The sequence below is a fragment of the Brachypodium distachyon genome, chromosome 2, assembly GCF_000005505.3.
Source record: "Brachypodium distachyon strain Bd21 chromosome 2, Brachypodium_distachyon_v3.0, whole genome shotgun sequence".
NCBI lineage: Eukaryota > Viridiplantae > Streptophyta > Magnoliopsida > Poales > Poaceae > Brachypodium > Brachypodium distachyon.
The window spans coordinates 3962941-3973591 of record NC_016132.3 but is presented as its reverse complement, the minus strand read 5'-3'; the positions used below and the strand labels follow the sequence as shown (position 1 = coordinate 3973591).

The following is a 10651-nucleotide window of genomic DNA, read 5'->3' as shown; positions in this document are numbered from 1 at the left end:
GGCTTGAGGACGAGTGATTTATCATGTTATTTTGTTTGTTTTTCACATGTAATCTTTGAGATCTGTACGTTGAATGATTTTTTTCCGATGAAAAGATTGTGTGCATGCGATCCATGGAGAGTCCGAGAAATCTTCCTCCTTTTCGAAAGAAATGTGTATGTTTCATGAAAAAAAAAAGTTCTGGCCAGGGTACCCCTAACTATTATGTGTGTTTCAACTTTCATGGAGGAAAAAGGTATGGCCATTGTACCTGTACGTTGAATGATACAGTATTTAACAATAGAGCATTGTGTGCATCCATAGATGCAGAGTCCGGAAAATCTTCCTCATTTTAGGGAAAAAAATGTGGATGTCTGATGGGAAAAAAAAGTGAGGCCAGGGTACCTAACTATCATGCGCGCGTGTGTGTTTCATGGAGAGGGTTATGTTTGATGGAGAGGGTACCTTCCGAAGAAATTTCTGGCCTAAGGAGAGGTTGATTAAACTGTCCATGTAAAATCACTTCTAAATTCATGAGAGACGCCTATGAGAATGAGACAAGTTACTCCAAGAAACGCTTTCCTGTAATCAAATGCACTACTTATATCATTTTTATTGTCTCGTTCCAAACAAACGGTGAAAGCTTGAATCGGCTCTCTAGATTCTGTAGAATGTAGGGGACGTATTGACCAAGATGTAAGATGTAGAAGCCAAAAACAAATACAAAGCAGAAGAAGGTATAGTAAGGAGTAAGTATACATGAGAAGATAATACAAATACAACACCAACAATATCAACCAATCCACTCGACGCCCTGCCGAAGAGAAAGCTCAGGGCATGTCCTCCTTCATGCCGCGGACGAACTCGTCGGAGTGCTCCTTGGTGACGCAGCTGGCGAGCATCCTGGTGCCGTCGAGCGGCAGCGGCGCCTTGAGGATGACGACGGAGGCGATGAAGTCGTTGTTCACCAGTGGCCCGGCGAACATGGGCGGGCCGAAGCCGTAGTCCACGTCGGAGAACCCGAGCTTGCTCCAGTCGGACACGTAGATGGACTCGTAGTCGAAGCTCATCTGGAACGGGTCCTGCTTCGTCTCCTCTTTAGCAAACTGAAAGAACTCCACGGCCATCCTCTGCTTGGCTTCCCGGATCATGTCGATCACCTCCATCACAGACGACCCCAGCACCTTCTCGCTCGGCGCCGACATCTTGACGGGGAAGATGGAGTTCCCGTAGTATCCCGGGTCCAGCTTCAGCAGGTGCCGCACGCTGGCGAAGAAGCAGAGTTTCACCGTGGCGCCCGGCTCCAGGTTCAGCGCCCGGGTCCGGCATTGCCAGAGCTTCGCCGTCAGCACGTCGAACCCGGAGCAGAACTTGCCGCTGTGCGCCTTGTACTGCGCCTTGAGCCCGTCGATGTAGCCCGTGGGGAAGTCCAGCACGATGTAGTCCAGCGCTAGCACGGGGAGCTCAGGGAGCGGGCCGGGCTTGATGCTCGGGTTCGGGAACTTCTCCCTGTCCCACACCGGCTTCACCGCCGGCTCCGGGAGCCCCCGCGCCATGTCGCCCACGGCTTTGATGAACTGCGCCGCGCCCATGCCGTCCGCTGACGCGTGGTTGAACCGGAGGCCCATCACGAACCCGCCGCAGGTGAATTTCGTGATCTGGAACAAAAACAGAGTTCAGGTGTCGGCAAATTCTTATGAAAATTTAGATTCAGACAAATTTGAGTTTTGAGTCTCATTATCTTGCAAATGCCCCCTTGATTCGCTCGTAGGCTGTCTTTGTACAAAATATGAAACATGAGGGAATCAGCATTTCGCATATTTGTTCCGTAGAATCTTTCCACGGTATGGGCGACAGGGATCGATGCACGATCAGCACGCCAAGAAAGAACTCGAGGAAATGCCAGTCTCCCCCACCCACTACTGTCCAGAGTCCAGACTACACACTCGAAAAGGACCTTCACGAGCGGTCCATGCTCTATGAACATCCTCCCCAACCACCACAGCCAGCTATACTGCATCTACAACTTGTCTGTGGAGTTACAAGTAGAAAAGGAGGGGGACGAAAACCTTTGCTTAGAAGCAACACATGCATTCAGATACCGCCTGCTTTCTTTCTTTTTGGCTAATCCAGACAGCATCTGTCTGTCGATGACAGCTACAGCCTACAGACGCATTGCCATGTATAAACCTGCTAGGAAGAGGGGGGAGAGATGATAGTACATCTCTGTCATTGCATAATTTAACTGCAACTAATCTTGATCAAGACCACAACAGCCAGACCGATCCGGCAGTGAGTGTCCTGCCCGCATATCCATCCACATCCACAGCGGATTAATAACGGGCTAAGTGTCGCCATCACGGAAGGCAATTAATCCGATTCAGTACGATCTCACTCACTCAAGCCTCCCAACGCCCAGTTAGAGCTACTAGTGTGGCCCAGGGAGCAGGGCAGGGCAGTCACTTTCAGCAGCGGAATGATGGAAATCCTCTGCGTACGTCCTTAGGCGTGCGTGAAGGTGCGAATCCATCTTACCTACCTAATCATCGGCCCTAACCACCGATTAAGCCTGAGGCCGAAGCAAAGTCGTACTGAATATTGGTGGCACGTACCGACACCTTCTCAGGTAGGCAAGCAAAGGAAAGCAATGCTGATCTTTCAACGAGGCCGCCTGCCTAATTCTTCTTCTGCCTTGTCGTTTCGAAGGTTTCGTCGGTTTGACTGGAAACATCTGGCCTGAAACGCCAAGGATGGCAAAACGCAGCCTTATTTCGTTTCCCAGGCGATTCCGCCTGCGTCACCGGCGATACCCTCGCTGGGGCACGCGTCGACGGGACCAACCAACCAACCTACCCGATGGCGTCACGTTAAAGGCACGCTTCCTACACGCTGAATCCTGTCCGAAAGACCAAAGTGGAAAGCTTCGCCGTTGCTACTCACGGGCCTCATCGGCCGGCGCGCTCACAAGTTTTTCTAGAATACACATCACGAGCCCACGTGGACCTGTGTGCGGCGGGCCCACGTGGCAGCCTCCTCCACCGACACAGTCAACAGCCCACTGGAGGAGCACAAGTCCGACGCGACGACTGGAAACGAATTGTGGAAAAATGAAAAAACTATGAGAAGCTTCCCACGCCGCCGAAGCCGAAGACGACATCCATCTCCTCCTCCTCCTGCTAGCTTTTGACCTCACGGCACGCACGCCTCTGCTCCCCCTCCCCAGCCCAGATCTACTCGGCGCACGCGCGCCCGGATCTAACAAGCTAGCTTAAGCTCTATCCAAGCATTTAATTAGCCTAGCTCAGTCATCAGGATTATCGATCATGATTCATGTCATACTGGGGTGGTCCGGTAGTTACTCGTGCTAGTACTACTGTACTACGGTAAATAAAATCGGTGGCCATTTTCAAATTTTCAATTACCTGCATCATCATGATGGTGTTGTGCGGCTCGACGCTCCACTTGTCGGGTCCGGGGTACGGGACGAGGTCCTCCTTGGGGAGCAGCAGCGGGCGCTCCAGGAACCGGACGTCCTCCAGGCTGCACTCCGCCTCCGCCTCCGCGAAGTACACCCCGTCCCCGGCGCACCGCACGCCCAGCGGGAACGACGCCGCCGGGGCCTTCTTCTCCCCATCCCCGTTCTCCCCTGCCGCGGCCGCCGCCGCCGCAGCCGCCGCCTCTTTCTCCGGCTCCACGATGCGGCCGGCCAGCGGGTAGAAGAACACCAGCGCCTTGGCGAGCGCGTCCCGGATGACTCCCGGGGCGGCGTCGGCGCCCGACCGGAAGATGTGCATCGACTCCACCAGGCCCCGGTGGGTCGGGTAGCGGTCCACCCACGCCAGCGGCAGCGTGTGGCCCGGCGTGTCGGGGGACGCCGGCTTCACCGGGCCCTCCGAGATCCGGGTCACCTTGAAGCTGCTCGGCGACGCCATGGCTGGCTCTGGGCTTTCTGTGTTGTGTTGCGTGCCTTGGCTGGAGAGCTTTGGGAAGAGGAGCAGTCCTCTGTGTCTGAACTCGCTCTGGAGCTTGACCTGGGAGCTGGGGTCTTCTCTTTAAATGGAGTTTTTAGTTGGTTGGTGTGGAGTGCGGTGCGAGCGAGTGGGTCGCTGGCGCGTGGGCCACGGAGGGAGGTGAGGTGGGGTCACGGGGGGAGACGCGTTGGACTTTCTCGTGGGCGTTTCGGCGCTCGGCGTTCGGCGTTCGGTGGGCGCTTCTGACGGCCCGGATTGGCTGTCGGATTGGGGTGTTTGACGTACGGACGTCTCTAGCCGTTCAAACGCACATGCCGATCGGTGACCGACGGACCCGGTTTCATGCCCCAGTGGCCAGAGCATTATTTTGTGTTACGAAAAGGCTCGTGCTTCGAGCTGCTGACCAGTCCCAACTAGGAGTATTTTATTTTGAAGCGTTATTATTGGAGTATTTCATTTACTCCTTGGTACTCTTTTCTTTCTGTGATCTGTGTATCATTCTTCACCCTCTTTTCTTTTTCCAGGCCTAGAGATGTCTCGATTTGACTAAATTTAAATGCATCTATACACTAATTCATGTCTAGATACATTAAAATTTTGACAAACTTGAGACATTTTTTATTGGACAGAGGGAGTAGATCTTTTTTAGACATACTTATATTCATATTTGGGCAAATTTGAGTCACTTGACATGAAACGGAGGGAGTAGTATGTAGCTAGAACTTGTCTCTCAAAAAAAAAGTTGCTAAGTATTTAATCGTTTAGATGATAAGCGACCTATGCATGGTTATCTTTAGTTCTGATTAAAAAGTCAAATGATTCAATGCATGTATGTCCACTAGCCTAATTAACTAACAAAATCGATGGTTGTTCACCACGTAGTACAATTAATTTTTGCAAAACAATTGCATGTATCCGCAGCTTTTCCACAGAGTGGTGTTCTGGTCAGAAATAATAGAGACACGTACGATCTTTGCCATCTCAATTAACCAGGATCTCTTTTCTTTTCTTTTGTGGGGAAGCTCGATTAGGATCCAGTGGCAGCTGCAAATTAGCTCATCGCTTCGTCGACCTTTCTTTTTGAGTGATCATAAGTGCGTTTCAACTTTTAGTTAAGAAATTGGAAGAATGGTTCGGATGACGCGCGCGGGCTCTTCATGCACGATGAAAGCTACGGACAATGCAATCAAGTTCGATCGACGCCAACTTGGCATGCAACTTGTTTAGTTTGAAAGGTCTCTCGCGCTGGTCTCGACCTTGGTTTAATTATTGTTAAGTTTGTTAGCTTTCCTGTACTGGTTATACTTTGTGGATACCTAGCTACTACACTTTGCTACCGGCAGTCTAGGAATTGGATATCAGTCAAATGACACCCGCAGAATGTATAAGCGAAATGCTACGCACATACTCCTGCAACTATAGGGGTCATCCATCCAGACAGCAATTCTTCAATTAATGGCTAAGCACCTAGTACGCTGCTTAGTGCAAGCATCTTCAAAACGGCTAAGCATCTTGAAAATGGTCATGACAGACGTCGTCTTGTATCCAATCTTAGTGCAAGCAAGTAAAGAACAATAATACTTCCTCCGATACTAAATTCTTATCGATATTTTAGTTCCCCTCCGAGTCTAAATTTTTGTTCTTTTTTAGTAACAACTACTAAACTAAGAAATTATGATTGGAGGGAGTAGAAACAAGTCGCCGCAATTTCCATCGATAAAGAAGCATTATTTATTACTCACTCTGTTCCTAAATACTTGTCGTGATTTTAGTGCTGGTGAGTGAGGCAGTGGTTTTCTCGATTCCAAGGCTCCTTTTTTTTTCTTTTTGTGCGAATCAATGTGTGGTGATACGTACATTATGGCATTACCAGTGAGTAATCTATACCAATATATTAAATTGGAGTTGGTGGCGATGGTACGACCGTCACGGTACGTCACTTTATCGAAATTACGACTTTGTCAACGCTGTCCCCACGCGCCTTTTAATCTCGCTCCCGCGGTCCTCGAGCGCAGAAAAAACACGTATCGCCAAAAAAGAAAAAAAAACAACAAAGCCCTCCTCGATCCTCCTCCTCTCCTACGAATCTCGCCCCACCCCCTGCCCGATCCGGTTCTCGCCGCCGCCCTTCGGCTCTCGCCAGCGCCCGCCGCCGCCCTTGGTCGCCTCCACCAGCTCATGCGCATCGGCGGCGTCCGTGTGCGGAAGTCGGCTGCGGACCCACGGCTCCGTCGTGCGCCCCGACCGCCGGTGGACGTGCGCGCCGGTGGCTCCCCGCGGGACTTGGATGGCGATGGGATGAGCCTGAGGGCGGGATGGCGGTGGCCTCGCGCAAGGCAGCTAGGATTGCGTCGGCACGAGCCATCGGTGGCCCTCCCGACGGGCAATGGCGCATGGCGACCAGTGGTCGGACGCGATGTGTGGGCGGGCGGCGTGCGGACGGACAAGGCTGCGAGAGGGTGCAGGTGGGCATCGCATAGGCGTACCAGGCGGCAAGTGGGAGCAGGCGGCGCGGGAGCGGACGGGCGGTGGGAACCTACGAGCGGAGGCACTGCGCACAAGCGGGCGGCGTGATGTTCGGTGGCGGGATGAATCGGGACGGGGTGAGGAGGAGTTTGCACTCAGGGTGGATGGAGAGGATAGTCAGAAGGAGAGCGAGAGAAATTGGGAGAAGCGATTTGAAAAATAAAGTACGGAGTAGGAGTAATAGGACAGCGGGGCAAGGATCCATTAAGCAAAATTTAATACTGCCGCTTGCTTTATGTGATGGTTGCTGCTGCTTGCTGTCTTGATCGATATATCGATGCTTACTGTTTAAATCATCACCACAGTAGAGGTCGAGCGGCTTGGATGGATGGAAGTGATAAACACTATCTTTTTTTTACGGACAAGCAGGATTCACCGCGATTCATTAAGGAGAGGGAAAACTGTACATGGTTAAGAGATTAAACAAAAAGTAAAAAAGAAAAGAAAAGAAAAGACGATCCAAAGATCGTCCCTATAGGATCAGACTCCTCCTCCTCCCTAAAGAGGCTTATATCGGTGTTTATCAGGACCACCACACCTTCTTCTGAGATAGACTCCTTTTGAAAAATTCTTCAGTTTCTTTCTTTCCAAATGTTCCGAATAGTGTATACAACCACAGTTAGATCCTTGTGCTTCTCCTTTTGCCTTCCAATCTTGATGATAAACGTTATCATTGCTACATGTTTTTCATTATTTCATGATTATTTAACAATCATTTCATGATTTTAGCAAAAAATTGAAAAACGCTCACACGTGATTTTTCAAGTGAGGTGTACGTGAAAACAGTGATAACCTGCAGGTAGAGAGCAAAAGATTTGAGCATGTGTCAATTTTTTTTACGCGGATATAGAAATAAGACATGTGCAAAAGAAAAAAAGACCAAAGTATAGTCTACGAAAATAAACATATCATTATCGTTATATACATATGTGCTAATGAAACACATCCATATTTAATTTGACATTTTAATAAATTTTTCGTTGTTCCGTAACACCGCACGGGTCTTTTGCCAGCAGTGGTATATATTTTTAGTTAACACAATACTCCTACCAAAAAAACAAACAGCTGAGATCTCTGTTCAAGTAAAGAAATGAAGAAGCGCTGGCTAGTGGCTAGGCTCGCGGGCACCGACGGAGACAAGACAGACGTCGACGTGTTTGACGCGCCGCCGCACGCACGTTCGTGTCGAGGAGCAGGTTGCGCAGCCAGCTGCCAGCAGCCCAGCACCGGACCAAAATCTGGCCTCCCCCTGTATTCCCGGCCCTCTATCGGAAGTTCGGAACGTTCCGGCAGGCAGTAAAATCACCCACCCGTGAGCTATCGCCCAAAGAAAAATGGGTCGATCGCGTGGCCTGTGTGGCGTATACCGGCCGGCGTCTCTGCGTAGTCGCGTACACGTGGAGAGACGTGGAGTTGGTGTGCTTCGCCATGTTACTCCGAACTGCAGTCAATTAACGGCCACATGCATGCATGTTGCATGGTGTGCATGTATATATCTTCCGCTGGTCTTGTGTGTCTTTGATTAAAAAAAAATGTTCTTTCTTTTAAGCACGACCACCATGCATGCCATGTTGGTTGATTTGTCGGTTCGTTTTGGAAACCAATCTACCGGGGCGCTTTTCATGTAGTGTCCACGGTGCAAGTTGTTTTCCTCTTTCTGCGTTTCGCTAAAACCATGACAAGCCAAGACGAAAACCATTTCCCAATTTTCAAGGGAATGCTCAGTCACACCACCAGTCTCCGCCGCTCAGGAATTAATCAAGGGAGTACTTGCTCGATCACCAATGCCCTCAAAAAGGAACAGATCTCGCTCACCAAAAGGAACAGATCCGAGTATATGGCGTGTCTGGGTCCTTGCTGGTCGCTAGCTTAGCTACGTCTGCATATGTTTGTCGTCGTACCTTCACTCGCCCAAACAACCGTACTAGTACTCAATGTTATCGTTCCCCTTGCAAATTAAGGAGAAAGAAAAAGACACGCGTCGTGACAATCAATTGAAAAGACAAGCATACATTGCGTGCGGAGCAGGCTTGCAACGGAGATGTGTACGTAGAGGTTTGCAACTTGCAATGCATCCATCATTGCTCGTCTCGTATACATGGTCCTGCAGAAACCAAATGAACCTAACCTAACTAATTAAAGCCCGTTTCGGAAAGAAGAAGAAACCTGATTAAAGCGAAACGAATTAAGCACATGTGTGGGTGGGTCGTGGAGAATTGAAGCAGCCACGTACGCCAGTGAATCGGAACTTAAAATAAGTGCAGTGCAGAGAGAGAGAGAGGGGACGATACGTTCAGATGCCAGGCGTGCTTCCCGTGTTACTCACTAAAACCCCGGGCCGGGCTTCACAAAAGCCCGACTGTCAAACCTGAAGCCGGAGCCTGGCCCGGTCCAGTCCGGCCCAGAACCCCGAAAATTGGGCATTTAAGTATTAAAATAATTATTTTCGGAATAAATAAATGATTTTTATACCTATTTTTTTTAAAAAATACCTGTTTTTAGTCCTTTTGAGCTTTTTTGGCTTTCGGGCCGGGCTTGGGACTGGAAAGTGAGACCCGAGCGCTGCTCGGGACGTCGGGCTTCGGGCCGGGCCACCCATGCCCAGGTATACTCACGAACATACATATACCTGTGCTTCCTTGAGTTGTACTCACTCCGTCCCATAACAAGTGACTTTCTATTACATGTATCTAAACGTTTTTAAGACATAGATACATCTATATTTGGACAAATTTGACTCACTTAATATGGAACGGAGGTAGTAGTATTGTCAAAAATTGTGTGGATTGATATCCGGCCAACCGTGTCAGGAATTCCGCCATAAAAAACACACGACCAGCTCTGTGTGGGGCTGTGGAGTTGTGAAGGCATAATTCCATCTATCACATATATCACATACGCTTGTGCACTCGGTAACAATTCAGTGAATCCACATGTTTATCTTCACTCTTTGTGCGGTGTAAGGCCATCTCCAATCAATGTGTACTCTTAAACAAACACTTATAAGGGAAAGAAGAAATGCCATGTCACCAAGTGTTCCTACAAGAGTCTAACCCTCTAATGCAAATCGTCTTTCGAAATTGCTCCGCGTCCTACATTTTTCGTTTGATTCATGTCCGATGTTTCTTTCTCTCCGTTAGATGGTCAAAGCGACGGTTTGATGCAGTGTCGTACATGCGTCAAATGTAAAACATCGGACGTATGGCATCGTTGATCATCTTTCGTAGCCGCGTACGCATTGCTGCCAGGGGCTTCTACCACACACCCAAATTTAGTCGAGGCATCTCATGCTCCATGGAACGGCGATGCTATCCCTGACGCCAGGATCAAAGCCGACGCTTGGCCATCTCCCGGGTATAAAATCCTAAAGGCCTCTCGTCCACGTTCGGCATGGCCTAATGAAATGAAAGTACTTGTTCGTTGAAAATGCTGCCCTTCATAACACATTTCATTTTATCTCTTGACATAATAGTACACGCATGAATGTTGGACCTAATTATACTTCCTCCGTTTCATAACAAGAAATATTACATGTATCTAGACGCATTTTAGAAATAGATACATTCAATTTTGGACAAATTTGAGACAAGAATTATGAAACGGAGGAAGTACTTTTTTAATTATAGTTTGATGGGATTGGAGTATATAACACCCCAACCCCAACCCCAACCCCAGATACTTCACCGGCATCATTGGTTCTGCCGGATAGCAACCAAGCGCACAGTGTATTGGGAGCACAACACCCTTTGCGCACGATTAATAAATCGGTCTTGCTATTATAAAGTCGCCTATTTTTTAGTTAGATATGTTATTCATCGGATTTTAATCCAACGATAGCAAGTGGGAGATGAGAAAATGAAGATGGTCGACTTAGATTTAAGACCCATTTGTTAAAAACCAGATGAGTTAGAGATAGCCGCACTTTTAATTAACTCACGGAGCACAGGTTTCGTGGCAGCCAAGTGCTATTGCAGCTCACTCGTCATCCTAATCTCGTTCAGAAAATCAGAAGACAAATGCCTTGCAAGTCAAGGCTCCAAAAGAAGAGACAAGTGGCGGAAGACCAGATCAAACGCAATTCCCAATTTCGCACAGTATTCAGCACAAAAACGGACGTTGCCGATCGGACCAACGGAAGCCCGTGTCACCGTCGCCACCGTCGATCTCAAAAAGCT

General features: G+C 49.0%; 1 protein-coding gene across 1 annotated transcript; it reads right to left on the bottom strand.

Moving 5' to 3' along the window:
• Nucleotides 1-562: 562 nt before the first annotated feature.
• Nucleotides 563-4020, bottom strand: LOC100830915 (acyl transferase 9). Its single transcript, XM_010232259.2, has 2 exons — nucleotides 3402-4020; nucleotides 563-1637 (listed from the first exon to the last, which is right to left on the bottom strand). Exons 1-2 carry the CDS (start codon nucleotides 3909-3911, stop codon nucleotides 810-812), a joined length of 1338 nt encoding a protein of 445 aa, XP_010230561.1. The 5' UTR covers nucleotides 3912-4020; the 3' UTR covers nucleotides 563-809.
• Nucleotides 4021-10651: the final 6631 nt, after the last annotated feature.

Bases quoted from the DNA above. Each gene is read 5' to 3' on its own strand.
- LOC100830915 (XM_010232259.2), bottom strand. From the start codon at position 3,911: ATGGCGTCGCCGAGCAGCTTCAAGGTGACCCGGATCTCGGAGGGCCCG. The intron at 1,638-3,401 runs GTAATTGAAAAT...TTTTTGTTCCAG, and splicing joins ACACCATCATGATGATGCAG to ATCACGAAATTCACCTGCGG.